The 21,966-nt window shown below is 40.1% G+C and overlaps 2 protein-coding genes across 2 annotated transcripts in view; one reads left to right on the forward strand and one right to left on the reverse strand.

Annotated features, from left to right (window-relative positions):
- LOC103151948 (protein FAM184A) overlaps window positions 1-9,655 on the reverse strand; it is a 37,401-nt gene extending 27,746 nt beyond the window's left edge. The window contains exons 1-5 of the mRNA XM_016660767.1: window positions 9,274-9,655; window positions 4,740-4,817; window positions 3,257-3,391; window positions 3,055-3,153; window positions 471-677 (exon numbers count right to left, since the gene is read on the reverse strand). Of these exons, the coding sequence (XP_016516253.1) occupies window positions 471-677; window positions 3,055-3,153; window positions 3,257-3,391; window positions 4,740-4,817; window positions 9,274-9,441 (687 nt within the window). The 5' untranslated portion in view covers window positions 9,442-9,655. The remainder of the gene's footprint in view (window positions 1-470; window positions 678-3,054; window positions 3,154-3,256; window positions 3,392-4,739; window positions 4,818-9,273) is intronic.
- Window positions 9,656-13,767: 4,112 nt separating this feature from the next.
- Window positions 13,768-21,966, forward strand: part of LOC103151979 (potassium voltage-gated channel subfamily H member 8-like) — a 42,661-nt gene continuing 34,462 nt past the window's right edge. Inside the window, exon 1 of the mRNA XM_016660777.1 lies at window positions 13,768-14,303. Coding sequence (XP_016516263.1) covers window positions 14,228-14,303 — 76 coding nt within the window. The 5' untranslated portion in view covers window positions 13,768-14,227. The remainder of the gene's footprint in view (window positions 14,304-21,966) is intronic.

Raw genomic sequence — 21,966 nt, forward strand, 5'->3', positions numbered from 1 at the left:
GTGAAGTGGAAAGAAAATCTGTTTGTTGTACTCCGGCGTGCCAGTAGCTCCAGGCTGCCAGAATGCAATCGGAGATTTGCTGCAACTAAACCGGAAAACATTTGAGGTCTGCCCACTGTTTTATTTCCGCCTAGATGCTTTTTAAGGCATGTGATAAAACGAGGCGAGATAAGAAAAATGGAATGACATGCATAAAAACGAAAGGTCTATGATCAAAATTACAAGCACTTTTAGTTGAAATTATGCTCGTAAAACAACAGCAGCACCAGTAACACTGTCGGGTTTTTTTTTTTGTTGTTTTTTTTTTTTCAGTTTTCATTAAAAAACAAAAGAAAAAAAAATCCTCAAAAACAGCAATTCCAGCTAAATAATAACTAAGCGTAGGATCTTCGGACTGAGCCAAGCCAATCAAGAATGTGGCTCCTTATAACTGCACACCTAGCTTCCTGTGTCTCATAGTCGTGGCCCACCTCTTGTCTATGCAGCTCGGCCAGTTTCTCCTGGTCCTCGGCAGAGGTGGCGCTGTGGTTCTGCTGGTTGTTGCGGAGCTCCTCCACCTCGTGTCGGTGGGTGGCCCTCAGCTCGTCCAGCGCTCGCCGCTTATCTGCCTCAAACTGGGCCTGAGCCTGGCTGAACACCCGAAGCTTCTCCTCAAAATCGCGGCGCATCTCTTCCACCTATTGAAACCACGAAACATGATCTATTCTGTTTGGACTGTCACTGACGGCCAAGAGAAACAAGAAGGTTAAAGCCCTCTGTGGGCCATGAGTGCATGCAGGGTCCTCAGTTTTCACACCGCTCGAGATTTTCCACAATTTCCCCAGATTGAAACCATAAAACCATGCTAATGCTTGTCAGTATCGACAAGCTCAATGACAACCATAAACATACAGCCAGAGATACAATGAAATAGTTTAGATCAGAGCATATTTATGCACTAGAATGGCCTAGTCAAAGTAAAATAAAAACCAAAAAGTCAAAGCATCGGTGGAAAAACTGGGTAATAGATTTTCGTAGATGCTCTCCATCCAATCTGACTAAGTTTGAGTCAAAAACTTTCAATCTCCAGATGTGCAAAGCTGATAGAGTACGAAAGATTGCAGCAAAAGATGATTCTACAAAGTATTGACTTTGTAGGGCTGAATACTATATAGATTTTGCACATTTTTCATGTCCAAAATCCAGTTTTAGTCCTTTATAGTGATTTCAAAATACAAAAAGGAAGGAACAGAAGTAAGAAAAGAAACAGAAAGGAAGAAAGGGAACAAGAAAAAGGGCACAGAGAGGCACAGGGAAGGAGAGAAATGACAGATCGAAGGGAGGTAGGGCACAAGAAAGGAAGGAAGAGAAGCAGGAAAAAAGGAAGGGAGGATGAAAAAAAGGACAGATGGAAGCAGTAGCAGACAAGGACAGAAAAGACAACAAAGGAACTAAATAAAAACTTAAAAATGAATGAACAAGAGGAAGGACATAACCAAGGAATCAAGAAGGGAAGGATGAAAGAAAGGACACAACATTTAGACAAGTGAATAGGGAATATAGTGTAGGAATCCAAATACTTTTCCAAAATGTATTTATATTTCCACACTTATCAAGACCAAAAGAATAGACTTCCAGTCCAGGAACATCAAGTAATGCACTCTCTCACATGTTTCGTTTGCAAAAAAATAAAACAATAATAAAAATAGTTATGTGGTATATTGTTTAGTAGCAACACATGAAATCCTACAAAAAAAAAAAAAAAAAACCTCATTGAAGTTGTGGAAAAAGAGGGAAAGTTCAAGCAGTGTGAAACATTTTGAAAGCTGCTCCGCAGCCCTACCTTTTTCCTTCACGCTCTAAATGAAAAACATGTAAAAATATAACATGTGATGTAATGCTTTGTGACCCGAGCAGGCTGGTTCCGGTTCATGAAGCTCTGATGAAGTACAAGACAAACACTGCTGCTGCCAACGCAGTGACAGTGAACTGAGCCTACTCAGCCTCACCAGAGTACAGTTAAATCATCCGTTTATTCCAATTGTCATCAGACCAAACAATATGACTGTTTTGCTGGTGGCGTGATATGACATATGATATGATGTGATAGTTCTTGCTTTTTATTCTCGTCCACTTTTGCGCAATTTTCACAACCAGTCATCAGTCTTAACTAGTTTCTTTTTTTTTTAAGTTGCTGGAGTAAATGAATCCAAAACAAACTTCCACTTCCTGCCTGAAGTATTGTGTAAACAAACACTCTGAAAATTATGCAAATTTGCTCAAAGCAACAATTCAGTTTTAGGAGTCATACAAGTAATTAAAAAAAGAACAAAAAGAAAGAGGAATCAAGCAGCAAAGGGAGAGATCAAAGCTGCCTGTGATATGCCATGCTTGTTTTCTGGGGCGCTTATGTTTCTTTACTGACTTTTGGCTCTTTCGTAGTTAAAATATTTCATTAAGGGTTACATAATGGCTCATTAGGACTTTTGAAAATACAGGAAGTAAAGTGTGGAACAGCATGACTTCTTTTTTTTTTTATTACTTTCTCCCTGATTATTAGTAAATATCTGAAGTTATCTTAACTTGATAGGGGCCGAACATAACATTTGTCAATTACAAATCCTTCTTTTAAAGTGGTTTTTAGGCACTATTCTAATTTCCTGAATGTGTGAATTTGGGGTTTTTATTACCTGTAAGCCATAAACACCAAAATAAGAGAAATAAATGTGTCACGCTGTGTGTAACGAATCGACATTCTAGTTTATAATTATCACTGGCAGTCAGTTTGTTTACACATCTTTACCAGCAGAGCCAATGAAAGTTAGTGGTGCTATTTCTGCAGACCAAAGAGTTGGCACTCTGTGCAATAACAGCTCATCTTTGTACGATTTGTGCATTTTTTTTTTCTTTCTTTCTTTTTGTTGCCAATTCAAATTGCGCTGGTGCTGGAATGCACTTTACTCAGCTTTAGCATTGCTATGATTTTTAAGCATGAATAACACGGCAAAATCCTTCTTCACACTTTGCAGCCTCAAGGTTTCACTACGTTCTTGAATCTTCTTTAAAAGGCCGCACCTCTCTGCTCATGGAAACCACTCTCTGGGTATGCTGGGCCTCGGTGCAGAGCTGCGAGTCCTCCATCCTCTGCCTGTACATCTCAAACTCTGCCAAGGCCTGGCGAAAAAAAAAAAAAAAAGAGAGAGATCAGCCGATGTAACGGACACGAGCGTGAAGGTTTATGTATGCGAAGGCGTAGATGCCGGCGGCGTTCGGTGACCTGTCTCTTCATGTGGTCGTGCAGTTCCACAGATTCCTCCAGACTGGCCAGCCGCCGCCTCAGATCCGCTTCGTCTGCCATTTTGCTCTTGTACTGCATGATCTTGTCTCTGGTTTCTGTCACTATGTGTTGGACCTGAGCAAAAGCAAACGGAATTTGCTTTGACGTAGCTGGCACAACTCAAAGAAAAAAAATCGGGCAATAAGAAATAAATATAATTAAAGAAGCAACACGCAGGACGTGTCACCTTAATGAAATGTTTGCAGCGGAGAAAAGCCTCTTCTTGAAAACATTGAAGCTTCAGAACAAATTACATAAACACCATATTTCTTGGTGAACTTGAAGCTTCTCTTGGGAGTAAATCCTAATAAAAACGAACATTTAAACAACTCTCAAAAAGCCTTAGCTTCTGCGCTCCTTTAATAAAACTAAAGTGTTTGAGGCAAACCACTGCAGACAGTTGCCTGTGTGTTACATTTTATTGGCTTAGGGTTGATTCTGGACTCTCTACACTGATAAAATGAGATTTATGAGTGAACAGTCATACAGAGGAAGATGTTACTGCAGCTATTGTGTTGTAGTAGGTGACATTTAAACAAAACGCCTGAGGCAATATGAGGTGAACTGCATGTATGCTCCGTCAGAACTGGCTAGTATCTGGGACAGCATGTGATTGAATCCAAGGTAAATTACTTCCATTTGAAAATAAACTAAAAATAAAAAATAAAAAAAAACACTGAACACGGATCAGTGTCATGATCCGTGTTTCTGTGTATTTATTTTAAGGTTTTTCTGTGTTCAGTTTCTGTCCCGAGTCTCTGTTGTTTCTGCGTCTTCCCCGTTGATTTACCCTCCCTGTGTATTTAGTCCCACCTGTTGTCTTTGTCTCTTGTCGGATCCTTGTCGTATGTCGTTTGTCTGCCTGCCATCACAGTTGAACTGTAAAGTCCTGTGTTGGTTTAGCTCTCTTATTCAGTCCTCAGTTTTTCAGTTGCTACCGGTAGTTAGCTGTGTGCTAACTCTCTGCCGTGCCGCCTGTGTTGGACTGTGCTTGAGCTCTCTTTATTAAATCATCATCATCATCTGGGTCTCGGCGTTCGTTCTCACCACCACCAAAACACCCCATGACAGGCAGCATGATGCTGCCGCCACCATGTTTCACTGTCGTCACTGTCGATATGATCTTTTGCTGAAAATAGCAGATGTTTGGTGGCAATAACGTTTAGGATTTGTGGTACGAAAGTTCTGGCTTCCAGACAAAAACAAATGATTTTTTACCTCATTTTAATTACAGTCTCAATATCATAATTAGCTTGTTTTATTTAGATTAATTTCTTAATATCAGTATCTGTAAGATAGCTCTCAAGCTTGTTTGCTCCAAATGACTCAACTTTTCTTTGAGTAATTCAATATTAGAAAGTTACAGTTCTGTAAAATAGCACACACAAACACACACACACTTAGAGGAGACTGGAAAGTTTACCTCGTCCTCGTGGGCTTCTTTCAGAGACTCGATTTCCTCCTCGTGTTCGTCGTTCTTGGTGTTGAGCGCATAAATTACCTAGAGGCAGAAGGAGATGACAGCATGGAGATGGGAACGAAAGCTCTTATTAACAGCTTCAATATAGGATCGATAGTTGTACAGAGAAGGAGGAGGAGGGGAAAAAAGAAGATCAACTGTGCAAAAATCAATACCAATAACATCAGTGAAAGAGACAAACATGTTCCAGACTGTAGGCAGACAAAGCTTTACCTCACTAAGTGATGTAAAATAAAACCCAACATTTTTCTCTCCATTCCTTTTGGAAAAAATGTGGACTTTTCACAACCAATCAGATTGACGTGACTCAATCAAGTCACCATCATGACAAAACATGAGGAGAAATTCGTCCCCGGCACAAGCTCCAATATGGATGCAGGATACCCCCTCCTCTTCCTGCTGCACTCTCCACACGCAGGCTTAAGTGAATAACATCTTGTCAGTCATGCTTGCGCTCGCTCTCAGGAATATAAGCAGGTTTTTATGAGTGCTGGAGGTAAATGATATGCAGAAGCTTTAAAACGCTTAAGCCCCAGCAAATTGAAGCCCCCGGGAGAGCAGCTAATGTTCGGTCACGGTCAGCTGAAACGCGGACCTGTCGGAACCGGACGGCCCAAAATTTGCTCCAGTAACAGGTGAAGTTAGAAAGGGTTTCACTTGAACATACTGTACGACATGCATTAGACAGGCTTGTGATGTCCTCCAGAGAAGAAAGATGAATGACTTTCTGACATTTAACGCTACTTTTAAATCGACGCGGCAGTGGCAGTTTCTGAGACGACGCAATACATCAATACTTCGACGTGTAATCGCTTTTGAAGAAACGTTCGCAAGTTCTCCATCCAGATCTAAAGTCTCTAATGAATGAAAACAACAAGCTGACACCAGAGGGGCGCCATCTTTCAACCCGTAACGCTACATCGCTGTAGGTTATAAATGCAGGCATCTACTTTATGACCATTAATTTTTTTCCCTGTTGTTTAAGGAGTTTGAGGACCTGCAAAAAGGTCCAAAGAAAACATCTTTACCTCTACAGTCTTAAAGGGACAGAAAGCAGTGGATCAACAGCCTATAAACTTTTACACATATAGTCTCAGCACCCAGAGCAGACAGATTTCTGCTGATGTGGATTTCCTGCTCGAATGTTCTTCTTCAGTGGTGAGTGGTGGATCGGCTCAGTAGAGGAACTGAAGGTGGATTTTCTCCTCTCCTTGACTCAGAGCTCGGATTCCCAGCATTGGAAATGTTCCTTCAATTATACATGATTATTTTAATGACGCTGGCGGGCCTGCTGCTTTCATCTCCGGCTCCTCACTCTCCCCGTGCTTTCATCCTTTTATCTCTCCCTCTTTTTGTTCTTTATCTCTCTCTCTCTTTCTACTTTGTTTCACCATCTCAGAGGAATGGAGGCACCTTGCAGTAGTGTTTGGGCTAAAGCTGGCTTTGCATAAATATTCTCCCGCAATCTCTCAATTCAAGTGCAATTAAATCCTGTTAGAGAGTGAAATATATTCCTGATAAACGCCGCGCAACAAATAATCATTTGGCAAAGCCGTCAAACATCCCCTGCTATCCTAAACGCCGCTGTTGACTGAACTCGTTATCCTGAGCTCAGACGTCGATGTAGCGGAAGAGTTCAATGTGAATATAGAAAACCATTTGGATTCGTGCTCTGGACTTCATTTTTTTGAGCAAATTTTCATCTTGTCCTTAAATGTAATTGAGAAAAAAACAGCACAAAAGAATGAAAACAATTACCGTATGTTCTGAAAGAAATTCTCCATAGAACAAAGAAGAAGAGTTGTCTGAAAAACCATCATATCCACCATAGTGGAACCAAATCTGATCTTACAGTATCTGTCAGACACACCTTAGCTCTCCCTCTAGGTGAAAACAACCGTGATGAAAGTGGCAGCTGGAGAAAAGGTCATTGTATTTGGTTTATGAAGACGATGCCAGTGAGTTTTTTTCCACATCTCTCTCATAAACATAAGTCAGGAACTTTGTTTTTCCATTTTGGCTGGAGTTTCTACAGGAAACGTGTCATCAGAGGCTTAAAACATCAAACATTTTTCCCGGGGAATACGACTCAAAGAGTCCAAAGTCCAGCTCGGACGCAGTGCCTCGTGATTTCTTTGCGTATATTTTAGTAGAAAAATCCCCAAGAAATGACAGAAACTGGCAGACAGAGGACTGAGATTTTGTATTTTCATCCCCATCTGGTGCTGACTGACACATTGGTAATGGAGTAAGTCAAGGCTCAGCAATCTTTTCAATTCAAAGAGCTACAATTGTCGCCACTGCTGTGAAATGAAATTTGCCCGGCGATGCAAGGGGAATTTAAAAATAAGCACTAAATGAAATGTTTAAATATGAAAAGTAATAAAATTAAACTAAAACTGACATCTGTTTTCAGATTTTTGAAAAAAACAAAACAAAACAAAAAAACAGTCATGTAACTTTGAGAGAGAAAAAAACAGATCAAAATAGATAGCTTTGTGATAGAAATCTCTTCAGAGTGCTTTTTAATAGATTATGACACTACAAATCAACTAGGCCTCTCATTAAAAGCAGCCGATAGCATATTCCCATCCAATGTGTCGATAATAAATTGGATTTAGCGTCGTGCTACTTTTATCAGGATCTAGATGTCAAGTACAGAGCTGCTCTGCGCAGGATGGATGAGGCTGAATAAGGAAAATGACAACAGCTCACCGAGGAGGGAGGCTTCTGAGGCCACAGTCAGCGGCTATTGATTGAGCTCGAGAGAAATGGCAGAAATGTCGAGGAGAAGAACAACTGCAGCATGTGGCTCTAATGTAACTCTACGTCTGTGCTCTCATTGTTTTCAGAGGATTAACATCATATTCAGTAATTAAAGGATTAATGAAAGCCCGTTTCTCAGGGGGAGATGCCTGTTGGTCCCATGTATTCATGCACCAGATCATGGACATTTTTTTTGCTACATACAGCAAACTTCTGACACTAAAAGCGCTTTCAGACTGAAATGCATCACATAGCGAATCAGGAATTTCTCCAAAATGTTGCCTTCTGTTGTCCAGTATTTCAAAACCTTCAGCTCAAGACGCTGCATGTCCCGCTTTGCTGCTCCAGTGGAAACCACAGGTGCAAGCCAGCCACTGAAGTGAGCAAAGCCTAGATATGAAGTTGAAAGATGTGGACAAAAGCTGAAGAACAGAAATCTTCATTGAGATTTCAGTATTTGCCATAACTGGGGATCCCCTACCAAGAAAAATCAAACTCACACTGGGAATTGTGAGTGTAAAACAGAAATAAAACATCCCAATACAGGGAAAGTAGTTCAAGTGGTCGTGTGACGACATTGCTGCTTCAGGATCTGAACAATTTGTTGTAATTTTGAAATAAAAAATCTGAAGAGGACCATCTAACAATCAGATGGTGATCTTAAGCTCGCCTAATTCAAAACACAAGTCCAACAGAATGTTTTTTAAAGTAGCCTAGTCAAAGCCCAAACTTAAATCTGCTGCGGCGTGTGATCAAGTAGAACACTCAAGCCCAAAAACCATTCAATGTCACTAAATGAAAACAGTTCTGCAACAAACAGCAGTAAATCTGACAGTTCTTTTTACTGAAAATGAAGCAACTTAAGGAGTTTATTATTAAACATTTTAATCAGTTGGAGGCTTTTCCCAGTTGAACTTCCTTTTAACTGTTTGGAAACATGTGGAAAGCATCCAGACAAGAAGCGATTTTAGTCCCACCATCATCACACAAGTGTCAATTTTCATTTTTTGTGCCGCTACCCCGACACTAATCCTTGATCGTCATCCCCATGCCCGCTCAGGGTTTATAATATCACCATAACTGTTATGTAAAACTCCCGTTTTCTACTCCTGCTCTTGTCTCTCCTGGTGCAACGCCATCACACCAGGAGCCCCGAAGCTCTAAACGGAGCTGCCACCTTGAATCTCATACTATCCCTGCATCCTCCAACGGTTTTCAGGTGGAGACAACAAAGAAGCAGCTCAGCCCCTGCAGCCCCTCCATTGATTACATAATTCAGATCGGTCCTCCTGGCTTTGGAGGAGAACCACACACAGGTTAAACAGGGATATGGCAGCAGCTGAAGTCACAAGAAATATTTGCATCAATGGTTTATTGATTAGATGGAACGTGATTAGAGTAAACTATGATGTGCTGATGTGCACAAATTTAGGTTTACTCCTGGATTGTGTTGCACCAATTTCAAAATTAACAAATAGACACCAATTAAAATCTCAGTCTTATTCGTGAAGCTTAATGCAGAAACATGGAAATATGCTTTTTAAAACTGACGCATATTGCAGAGTTATGATGTTTACATAGCTTCATAACTGTAGAAGACCATGTTTACAAATAGCATTGCATCCCACACCAGTACTACTCCAACTACATCCCCACCTGCTCTAAATGACTTAACCACTACACCCTACGTCATCCATTCACTTCCACACACCTTTGTTAGCTGGGCGATCTTCTTGCTCATCTTCAGATGCAGGTCTGGGGTGTATTCCAGCGTTAAGCTGCCGTCGTAAAACATGCCGGACCCTGTTGGAGACTGGGTGTATTTGCTGTTGCTAGTCGAGGTGTTGTACGGAGGCTGCCAGCCTGCCCCCGTCGCCATTTTCGCCGGGAATAAAGCCAAGTGCGACGGTGTGAATTATAGTAAGATGGAGCGGGAGCCGCCACACGCGTCCAGTCCTCCCATTGTTGTCGCGTCTGCGGAGATAATCTTTCTGCTTCAGAGAGGAGGAAACGAGCTCGGGACGGGCAGAGCGGCGCGAGACCGCTCCGTCGCACGCATCATCAGCGGGCGCGAGCGGCTGGAGTGATGAGGGGGAGGCGGAGACGCGCGCCAGATGCTGGTCCAATAGCGCGCGCTCAAGGCCAGATGACTTACATCAAAACAAAGTATTTTGAAAAATATATTTGTCACTTCCTTTATGGGCTAAAATACAAAATATTACAGCCAAAAACAATAAAAAATTAAATAGGTCAATTGTTTCAAAAAGAAAATATATTTCGTTTAAAAAAAAAAGAGCTAATAGATACAATTTTTGATAAATCTGTAAATTAATCGTGTCCAAAGTAAGCATGTCAATGTTCTTTAGAGAGAGGCCTATTGAGCCATGACTGTGCTGAACAAAATTTTGAGAATGCAATTAAAATACCAACAGAATAAGTTTGAAAATTGGCTATTATGGTTTTTGTCAATTTGTCAAATATATCATGTATAAAGTAAAAATAAATATAAATAAGCATAAAATAAATATAAAATATATCAATCTCCTGAGGAAAAAAACAGTTGAAACTTATATTTTCTCTAATTCAACTAAAATAAGTAAAAAAATCATAATAAATACATTTATTTTGTGAGTACAAGGGAATTTTTTTTTCTTTTTCTAAATGTGGAGAATAAAGTTTAACCAGGCAGAATAATCACATAAAAATAAATGAGAATAAAATATGAGTAGGCTCAAACAGTGCGCTGCAGCGTCGATCAATCCTACACTGACCTCTACTGGTAGAAAGTTTCAACTACAAAAAGAGATCAGATTTTTATTTTTCCAATTAGGAAAAAAAAAGGTGAAAGATACTGTTGAACTGCAGACTGTTGTTTAACTTTCTTATTTTTCCATTTCAGCAAATTCATCTTTTTGATTTTGACTGTTGTTTAACTTTCTTATTTTTCCATTTCAGCAAATTCATCTTTTTGATTTTTTGAATATACACCATCTTTTTTACTTTGAATTTTAATATGCCGTCTGTAAAAGTTTTAATACTCCTTCAATTTTTTTTTATATGTTTACGCAAACAACCTCAAGCATACTTTATTCAGATCTTCTGTAATATACCAACACAAAGTAGCTGATAGTTTTTAAGTTGACTTTATGTTTGTAGTTGACAGAATTTGGGTAGAACAGCTTACATGTTCGACTTTTTAACCCAAATACTTAACTAATACAAAACAATCTTCCACTTGCTTGGTCCTGATAGTTAAATGTAGTGATTTAATAGTTAGACATCACTTTTGGTAGTGACTATGGAATAAATATTTAAAAGGCTTGCCATACATTGAGCTCTCCACCTCCACATTTGTTTCAATTGTGCGTTATTCCCTGCAGATGGCAGTACATCCTTGCCAATGCAACTTATGGGCTGCAGATGCCATGAAGAGGAGCAAAATAACGAGAATCTGTTGAGCAAATCTATTTTTATTTTAACCTACCAGCATCCAATTTTCCTCACCGCTGCATATTCACCCACGACCCTGAGCCTGGTCTCCATCTTCTATCCCCCATTTGATAGGCCTGTCCTTCATGAGGAAGTCACCTTTGACCCGCAAGACGTCCGTCATCCTCTAAGGTGCTTTTTCTTAATTCTCACAGCCGCTGCAGGTCTGTAGCAGGTGTAGACGGTTCAACTTAGCATCTGCCTTGTTTGAAGAACTGACTTTGTCACATGACTGTGTCTGTACATGGATATTAGCATTCTTTTGAACATTCAAGTGTGACAAAAGCGCAAAAAAGAAGAAATCTACAAGGCAGATAATACTTGTTCACCGCAGAGCATGAGTCGATGTGTCTACATCTCAGCATGTAATGAGAAAAGCAGTCAGTGACGGCAAATCTAACTCGCCGTTTGCCTTTGAAAGTGATTGAAACAGAAGTTCACTTAGGCTGGTTTCCTCTCCGAGAGACATATGGGAATCCCAAAGTAGCTAAAGTGCAGCAGGTGTGAAAACTTTAGAGCCTTGATGTTCCAGACACTCTGAAGTGATGACAAAGTGATGCTTTTGTTATATAAGAGATGTTCTAAGTCAAGCGGGGGATTCCCACATGAGTTTTTCTTACGAAAACGGGTGAAAGTTCTGGTCAGTCCAAACCAGCCATGGGCTGAGATGAAAGAAATAAGTCAGTTTTATGGTATTTACACTGAAACTTAAAAATAAATGTGCTGTAAACTTGTTTTATTTTTTCTTGTAGGTGAAAGAAATGTAGGACCAGCTGACTAGAAATGATCTTGTCAGCTGAAACCAAAAGGAAAATGCTGTGTCATGCTCAAAATAAAATCCATAGGCAAAGAAATATATAATCTGGATCCTCACTACCTCTGCTTGGTTAAAAATATATAAATTAAATACATTTTATTGTCAAAGAGAAGAATTTATGTCATAAAAGGCTGGTTACCAAAGGTCTCATTTCATTTGAAGATGAGCAAAATTTAAATACAAATGTAAACACTATTGGTACGGATGAACTGAAGTGACTTTTTCTTTAATCAGTTGAGACAAGATCTGCCCTCCCACATCGACCTTCTGATGACATCACATAAGGCACAAACCAACTAATCGCAGTCTGTTTCAATATGTCCTTTTGTATCCTACTTGAATTTTTCCTTCTTTAATAAAGTGTTTAATTAAAGTCCTCCGTCGGAGAGGTTTATTTGGATTCTGTTGTGCAGCAGGAAAACGTTGAGTGGCAACCCTGAATGGTTTTCAAGGAAATCAGGCAACAATAAACCACATGGAAGTGTTTTGTGAAGAGCACCAAGCAGCATACTGGAAATGGTAAAGTTTATCATCAAAGGTCTTTTTTGCAGCCTTTTTGAGTCAAATCGCAATAAAACACTTATAGAAATCTGGTTGGTGTCTGCAATTAAGACGAGAGGTCCTGATGTTTCCTGCAGAACGGCTGTCTTATCTGCTACTTCTGCCAAAAAGTGATCGCCTGGCAGAAACTCTATATATTATGCTGCACAATGAACCCAACCCTACCAGGTGGGTCCATGCGGCGCTGCCATCCGAGTCAACTGCAGAGGGAAGAAGCAGGAAAGAAAATCGGATGCTTCACGCCGAGGTGCACCTGGAAGGGAAATGGAAAGCTTCAGAATCGACATCAAAATCAACCAGCTGGTCAACCTGGGTAAACGTAAAACAGAAGTATTAGATTTATTTATTTAATGTTTCTCTGGGGAATAAAAATTCCCCTAGAGAAACAACCAACCTTGTGGCTTTGTCAACAAATCTCAACAATGATTATCATGAGTTCAGTTCCTCACAGAATTTAGATGCCGTTCTTGTTTTTTTTGTGTGTGTGTGTTTTTTTTGCCAGGTGTTCTCAAAGTAAACATTATTGACAATATTATTTTTACCTTTTTGTCAAGGATTAAAAATGAAAAGATAAATAAAAAAACAAAGTAGCTACAACTTTTATTCATCTTGATCAGTCGAGTTACTTGTCGCCAGCTAGTTTTCCAACTTGTGTTTTCAGAAAATCAACCCTCTTCCATGGCCAGTTCAGAACTAAATCTTGTTAGAAAAAAATTAAATAAAATAAAAAGTTGTATAAAGAATTAACAGCACATGTGCCACTTGTGATTTTGTAAAAAAAATAAAATAATTTCTGAAAGTGGGATTTAACCGAGTGACTGTGGATCTCATTTCAGTCCCATCCATCCTCACTTGTTTGCAGCTTTTCTTTTCCTGATATGCTGCATGTTCTTATTCAGATCACCTGTTTCCTCTCACCCATCCCGTATGTTTTCATGGGTTCATAATCCCTGAGATTACAGGTCAAGCAGCACAATATGGAAACATGTCCATATCATGATACCTAAACTGGAAGCTGTCCTTGGAGTGACTCTGAAAACACCTACGTGAAAATTTAACATTAATACATAACGCATATTTCAGTCGTTAATTGCAAAATTGATTTCATCTTGAGGAATCTTTTTAATATGCCAAATCCTGACTGAGTTGCTCGTTTTGTTCTGGAAGTGGCAAATTCAGCAGCTTCAAGTGTGAAACGCGACAGACTGAGATGGTAGTATTTTATTATTATTATTATGATGATGATGATGATGATGAAACTTTCATCAGCATTCACCAGGAGATTAAAGAATGGGAGGTGAGGAAAAGACTGAATTTCAAAGAGACAGAAATATGGGGGAGGGGGGAGAAGAAAAAAAGGAGAAAGGAAAAGCTTTTTCAGTCAGCATGCAGCGGAGGGCGAATGTTTGGAGTGAAGAAAGTGTTTGAGCTGCAAAGGAGGAGAGGAAGAGAGAGGCAAAGGGGGAGGTGAGAGGGGTGGATTTGCAGCACATCCGTGCGTAAATGTGACCATCCTCGCCGCGGTCCCTCCATCCCTCCATCCCCTCCGTCCTCGCCCCCCTTCGCCTGCCTCCAGCGGCTCCATCTCTCCGCCTCTGCCAGCCGGGATCACCCGCGCGGTGCTCGGCGGAAACAACCACGGACCGTGGAGTCCCGGCTGTCTCGGCTCGGCGCCCTCCTCCAGGGCTTGGGGGGAGCGCCGGGGAACTCCTCCAGGTTCCTGCCGGGCTTCGTGACCACGGCCGCGGAGAGCCATGGCTCGGAGCGCAGGGAGAGACGCGGCTCGACGCGCTCCCGGATGCCGGTGATGCGGGGTCTGATTGCGCCTCAGAACACCTTCCTGGACACCATCGCCACTCGGTTCGATGGGACCCGTGAGTGCACCAATCTCTGTGTTTCAGTGCGAAGCCGCCTTTTCTATCACTTTAGGGGACTTCTTTTATTTCTGCTCTTGGTCAGGTTTGATTTATTGTAGAAATATGAAGCTCTGCCAAAAATTACTTACTGATTTGGGAAATAAATAATGGTGAATTAATTCAAAGAAGTAAACTAGTGTAGGTCTAGTTGCTAATGAAGACTCCTACTTATGCTTGCAGCAAAGAAGTTGTGAATTTAAAAAAAAAATGGACACAAGAAGTGCTAAGTGACCCATCTAATTTACAAGGATTTTCACAAAAGATTAAAAAATATATAGTATGGGGAGTAGTAATCATATATTTTTCAACATTTAAGCTACCAACATCAACTCAATTCATAGCAGTTGCATGTGATAAACCAACATAAAGCAGTGGAGAAGTGAAGAAGGCTGTTTTTGCAAATAAAAATCTGTAAAGTGTGGCATGCATATACCTCTAGAGAGAATCCAGTGCAACCAACTATTCCAACTTATCTTTATTTAAATAAACACTGTTCATGCATATTATAATTCCTTGTTTGTGCACACTCTTTTCGCCAACAAAGGCGGTAGCCTAATTAATAATTAAAGTCCAAACTTGTGTAATTTAAAAGCCGTGAGACAAGCTAGAGGAGGAACAAGACAGCAAAATGAAAGTGTTGTTAGATTAACGAGGAAAACATGGTGGCAGAAGCATCATGACAGCCAGCAGGAAAACAACCATAACCCATGGAACTGCTTAGGTTCAAGCATTTAGAATGGTCCAATCAAAATCTGGATCTAAGGTCAATTATGCATTACTTTGTGTTAGTCTGTCTCATCAAATTCAAATTATGTTCAACTACTGTCATAATAAATTCAGTAGACTACAAACCTAACGTATAAGATCCAACACAATCCATACAAACAGACTAGTCACTGAGATAAGGCAGAAAACAACAAGAGAAATATGGTTTAAATTTTGCCTTCGGAATCAGAATAAACAGAGATTTTCTCACCAGAACACGTTTGAGGCTCTGCAGCCTGGTGACTCTATTGAAGTCTTTACCTTTTAAAATTGAGAGCAAGTTTGTTCCCCCCCCCACCCCGCCAAAAAGAGGGGAAAAAAAAGCTCAATTCAGTGGAAAAACCAGGTCATCACTTTTACTATGCAAATGTATGGTCTCCTGACAGCATCTGGTGGTGAGAATACATTCAGCTCCTGCATAATGCACTACCGTCCTTTTAATCTATAGTGGTAATGAATGCAGATTTGTAATTTATTCAAAGGTGTACGCTGAAATGTTTGAACGTGACAACTGTCCGTCATGCTTCCACACAGCGCCGCTTTTAATCCACATCCAAACATGCCAGTCAGTCGGTCGGTTGTCAGGGCAGGACAGGTAGGGGGTGTGGGAAAGTGAAATTGACTGTCAGGCTCCGATTAGCAGCTTGTTCCCACTTCTGTCGCTGTGATGTGTGTCATTTTTCACAGATTGCATAATTTCCTGTCCGATCTGGCGATGTCCTGACTCCAGTTTTCATCGACTTTCAATCAGCCTTCGCCGCAGAGTCGGCCGCAAGCCTCGGCTGTACGCTTCCCGCCGGCTTCGAACATCTGCAGACTTACATCTTCCACCGATTCCTCTCGGTCAGATTATCCGCGGAGCTAAATTTCCAAGTCTCGCCAAAGACTTGGAAAGTCTCGGTTCCAAAAATAACAATGATCGGTGTTAGAGAGCAGATTTGAAGCAATACGATGGGGGCGGGGTGGGGAGGTCATTCATTAACACCGCCAAACATCTCTCATCCAAATACTATTCACCTGGTTTGCTCCCGCTGCAAATCCCAGCTCATCCCTCTGAGTATTAACCCCACATTTAGTGTAAAGAGACTCCTGTCAATCAATACGCAAACCGTCATTGTTTCAGTTTAAGCGTCTTACATAACGAAGTCCTGAAGGCGCATGCCAACGATCATGGAGGCGCTCCGTTCTGAAATGGAGATCCAAACCAAAGGAAATGTATAATTATGTATTTATATACAAGATAAACATTGCTGGTGGGGATATCTGCGAGAATTATGCTTAGAGAATAATCAATAATCACTACCCGCTGTTTCTGCATTGATCATAGTTAAATAGTTTTATCAATTATTAATTTACATCCTACATCTGTCTTCTGTGCTCATTGTTGATGGTGGCAGTTTGTCTTTATTAGCAATTGCTAAGCTTAAGCTGAGTAAGATTTATCAACAGTTTCATAAACTTTGCAACCTGAGCAATTTTAAAAGCTTCATTTAGTTAATTGTGTCAAAATAGTTTGGGATGCGAACCATGGTATCGAAAAGTTACAAGTTTGGGAATTTAAACCCACAAGTTTTCCTAATTCAGTTCAATTCATTCGATTAAAATCGTATCTGGATCGTCACAATCCGTTTTCTTTCCTCCTCGATTCCTGGTGACGTAGATGTGGCTTGAGCCTCACATCTGCAGTCAGCTGCAAGCGAAAACCGAAGGAAGCCGTTATCCAGGCTAACCCCGCATCACCCCGAGGGATGAAGTCGTCCCTCGGGACAGACTGCAGGTGTTTTCTGCAGGTAGATAAGTGAGGCTTATTTTTTATTCCAAAGAGCCCGAGGAGAAGGCTGCTGATAATTTGGCTCTTGCCTCCTCCGATTCATTTGGATTCCTCCGTAATGTGTATCTCCGCTCTCTCATTTTCAAGTGTTTAATCAGAAAAAAAGGTTTCACTCTGCATTGAGTGGTTGGTGTGCTGATTACCTAAGAGATAAAGTCCTGAAGTGGTGAAGACTAACTTTGACAAAGCGAGTTTGTCACTGTGACTTTGACCATCCCTAAAGTTTGTTTGATCTGCATCCTGAGACCATATAGATTTACATATTTTGGATGCAAATGCAGGCGGGATAAAAACGCAAATGATGTCATTCAAGGTGTCAGTCTGACTTTGTGTTTGGATCAAAAAAACAGATCAAATCTGTACTGCGTGATACGAATGAGGTTGAAAAAGTTAGAAAGCTTGGACGATGAGGCAGTTAGCAATACCTCAAAAGACTATATCGTCATTTTTGCAACTATTTTTTGTAATTACACTGAGATATGTTTTGAAAAAGTATTTTTTTTTAATTAAAGAAAAGGCACAAAGATACTTTGGTGATGATACTTTTTGAAATGCTGAACTTGGGGATCAAAGCAAAACTAAAATGACGCCCGAGGGTAAAGTAGTGAGAGGAAAATCTCCAAGATCAATTTTAGTTTTGTAGAAACTAAAATTGATCCACTAAGGAGGAGGAAGTCCTGGGAAGCAACAGAGGAGAGTGGTTTGGAGACCTAACATACCAGCAACCTATGGAGGAATTTAAAAGCACTCTGACACAAGCTGAGTCTGATTGTAATTCACCGAAATGGTGGAAATATGTTATTTCAAAAGATTTAAGATTATGAGGATTCTGAAGATGCTTCAACTATTTTACCATCATCTTAAAAATGGGGAACAACAGATTTGCAATGATAACACACACACACAAAAAAGTCTAGCCAGTGGAACATCAACTGTTTGGCTTCTATGCAAACAACTTGCAATTTCTTGAAATAGCGGTTAAACTATGATCCAACTTTGTTCCTTGGTTTTATGTCATGGAAAAGTATAATCAAGTGACCAACAAGATGGTCTTTACATCAAACCGAGTATCAAATTCAAAAATACTTTATTGATCCCAATGGGAAATGAAACTGTACCACAGACTATGTCATGCTGAGCGACCGTTGCTACCTCTTTTAAATGCACCGTAGTATCTGATGTGCAAAGATTTCCGTACGCTGTGCATATTTGAGATAGCAGCAAAAAGAAGAAAAAACTCACGATTGAAGTCTCTTCCAATGTGCATGATGCAACCCAGGGGCAACCCAACAAGACGAACGCGTTGTTTTACGTCGCTATGTAGGTCGCACATTAGAGATAGAGCGCTGAGGATGAATGCTAACGCAACACATCTCCTGTTAGCGTTAGTAGAATCAAGAGGATTGTTTTGTGCTTGATTTGGAAAGCTAGGGAAACGTTATCATCGAAAAGGCAGCTTGTTTTAAAAATCTCATAAAGAAAGTGAAGCAGTTGCTCTCAAGCTATTGTGATAATCACTGGAGGAATTTTGGCCCACTCTACTTTACAGAATCCTTGTAATTCAGTCACATTTGAGAGGCTGTTTAGAGGTGAACCTGCTGATCATTGTTGTGTTACATAACCCGCTGGGCTTGAACTGAACGTCACAAACCATCACACCACCACCGGCATGCTTAACTGTCGGCCCATCCCTTGTAAATCTCCCACAAATCATCGATCTTTACAACTGTTTCTTCCACACGTTTTCCTTCCACTCGATTTTCCATTCATATTCCTGTGAGCAGGCAGCTTATTTTAGCACAGACCTTCTCGCAGGTGGCCTAAACATAACGTTTCTGTATTTTTATTGGTGTTATTTAACCAGAACTTACTGAGAAAGTGAATTTGGGTTATTCAAATTATCATCAAACGTATAACTTTGATGACTGTAACTGTGTGTAATGAAACATATTTGAGTTTCGCTTCAAACTTGAACTGTTCAGTTCTTTGCATCGATTGCGGTCGTGCATTGGGTCGGCCGCGAGTGTTCGGGAGCCTGGCTGTCACAGCCACGGTGTAAGCACCAGGGCTTATCGGGGTTCACTGAGCTCGGCGGCTGAGCGTGACGGGGGTTTCGTAGTTCATCTCATCGTTATTACACCTGGATTGCAGTGTGGATGTGACGGGCCCGCCTGGCGCCTGGGGAGAGAGCAGGCGCTGAATCAAAGAAGAAATGATCAGATCCAAAAGCCAGGAGGGAAGTAATGGAGCACCGACAGTGTAACCAGATTTTTATTTTTTTTTTACAAAAAAACAAAAAAAAAACAAATGGATCAATGAATGGATAACAATTTTAAATATTTAAATGCAAAGAAATGACTTAGTATTTATTCTGTGTTCTTGCATTTACTGCATCAGGAGTTAAAATACAAATGTCTTTGAATGCAATACATGTTGGTTTTTTTTTTTTTTTTACATTTTGTCAAGCCACAACCAGAACATATAGTATATATTTTTAGGATTTCACATAGCAGATCAACACATAGTAGTGTAGTTGTGAAATGTGAAAGAAAAGATTCATTGTTTTAGAATGGTTTTCATGTAAAAATCTGAAAAGTGTGGCTTTTGTTTGCTTTTAGCCTCATTTATTTTAATACCCCTATGATGATGGAATTTCATTCTTCATTACAATAAAATCGCAGGTCAACTATGAACATTTGAGCCTGGAAAAATATTGCTCTAGAGAAAACAACAGAAGCTAATTTTAAGACTTTAACATGCTTAACATGGACACTTTGGAGTTATCTGCTACAGGTAAGACATTTACTGCCCATAATCTCTCAAGAGAAGCCCATTGTAAAAAAAAAACTGAATAATCTCTTAAAATGCTCTTTTTTTTCCTGGCTGAACTACGACATGAAACAGTAATAATTTGGTTGACATATTCTCAAGAATAAAAAAATAAAAAACCAACCATTAAGCCACAATTCAAGCAAAGACTGGGTTACTTTCCCTAAACAATAAAATGCTCGTCTTTTCTGTCAGTTAATCATCCCAAAAGCACAAGACTTGTTTTTTTTTTCTTTTTTTTCCTGTGCAAAGTGATTCATCCAATCCTATTATACTCTGTCACACTCTTTCAAGTCTCTGGCGGCGTCATACTTATGGCTCAGAATCACAGCGAGCCTCCGCCCCCCGCTTCATCACACAGCCTCTTGAACAATCAGACAATATTACAGCCTTTCCCCCGTCTAGTTAGCACACCTGGTGGAAATGACACGCTCAAGGAGACGACAACGCTGTCGCTGTTGTCGGCGTAAATCCGTCTGACTCACTGCACTTTGCGTTCTGTGCCAAGTTCCTCTACTGCTTGGAGATCTGTATTATATTTGCAAGATGCGAGCAGTAGATAGGTGCTGGGAAAAAGATTAATAGCACACACAAGAAAATTATTTAAACGAAAGTTTAACTGCTCTATCGGGTGAATCCTACAGGGACGAGTCAGGTCCTTTTGAAATGGGGTTTTGAGGAGAGGATGTCAGCAGTCACCGTTTCATCTGCTGCTACGTCTTCAGATTCGTTTTTTCCTCGAGGCGAAAGATCCAATCCGACTTATTCACGAAGCACATCTAAAAACAACAAATGTTTGATCAAAGAGTGGTAAATAAAGAGAAACAGTAAAAATAGCAGATGAAGTAGAAACAGACATGAAGCAGTGTTAGGTGCAAGCAAGTCATGCTGTGTGGAACTCTAGGGAAAAAATGATGAGATTTCAAAAAGGATCTAAAAGAAGACATGAAATACAGACCACGACAATCAAGGTGTGAGGTAATAAAGGCGTAGATGATGCTATCAAAATCCTGCCGGGACAAATTTTATAAAATATTTGACTTTTGTGTCATATCTAAGGTCCAGTATTTAATTTTTTTTTATAAGGAAAGAGAAGTTTGGATATTGAACAAATGGATGAATCAAGACCTGTTTTATTTATTTATTTATTTATTTATTTTTAAATCAATGCCTACACTACAGCACTTGTTGCAATACTTATGTTAACAACAACCAGGACGCAAGGTGGACAAGTCATTGTCACAGATGAACCCAGACCAAATAAAATCTGAAGGTAAAGAAATATTATAATGGTTAAAACAATAGTCGTTAAAGAAGGTGAAAGGTCAAATCTGACATGTTTGTGTGCACCGCACTGCATTCAGCCTGTTTTTGTTCAAAAGAAAAACCACTTACCATATAACCCATGATCAGCTCCTGTATAAACAATACCATTCACTTTAAACTCTAGGATTACATATTATTTGCTTTTTCATAACTAAAAAATAAAATAAAAATAAAAAAATCACAGATAAAATCTTATTCTAACTTTAGAAGCGCATCACTTACAAGTCGACTTTGTTGCAATGAGCAATTCCCAGGTTACAAAACTTTCCCCTTGCACATGTGCTTCCTTCAGCACTGAGAGGCTGTTTGTCAGACTCATGTTTAGATTAACATTCTTTGTTGATATACAAATCATAAAACTTCATTATCCGCTGCTCATCGTCTCTGCTGATCTCTGCTCTGTCCGCTCGTCTTCTCGCTCCCATCATTTATACTCCCGCCTGTTCCGCCTGACTTTTTATTGCTCACATTCTTCAAAGCGAGCGCTCAGGTCCTCCAGATTCATTTACGTTGGGACTTTAATTATCTCCCTCGAAATGGATGCCTTTTGCTGCGTGAGTCATCGGTTTCTCATTGTGTCCTCAGTCCAGATTGTTCCAGTACCTCGGGCTGTCGAGTCGCTCGTCAAAACTGCGGCTTTTTAACACTGCCTGATAACTTTATAGTTGCTCAACAAGCGTGCAATCGTTTTGATTCGCAATCAGCGCCGGTGGGAAACTTTAAAAAATATTGTTGCTTTTGCTCGGACTCTTCCAAACTAAAAAAAAAAAAATCTGCTGAATGTGATTGAGTCGTTCCCATCTAAAGCTGTAAAAAAATGTTTTTACAATTAGAAATATGGAAAATATGTCAACACTGTCCATATTTCTA

The sequence above is a fragment of the Poecilia formosa genome, unplaced genomic scaffold (genome assembly GCF_000485575.1).
Source record: "Poecilia formosa unplaced genomic scaffold, Poecilia_formosa-5.1.2 Scaffold297, whole genome shotgun sequence".
NCBI classification, from domain to species: Eukaryota; Metazoa; Chordata; class Actinopteri; order Cyprinodontiformes; family Poeciliidae; genus Poecilia; species Poecilia formosa.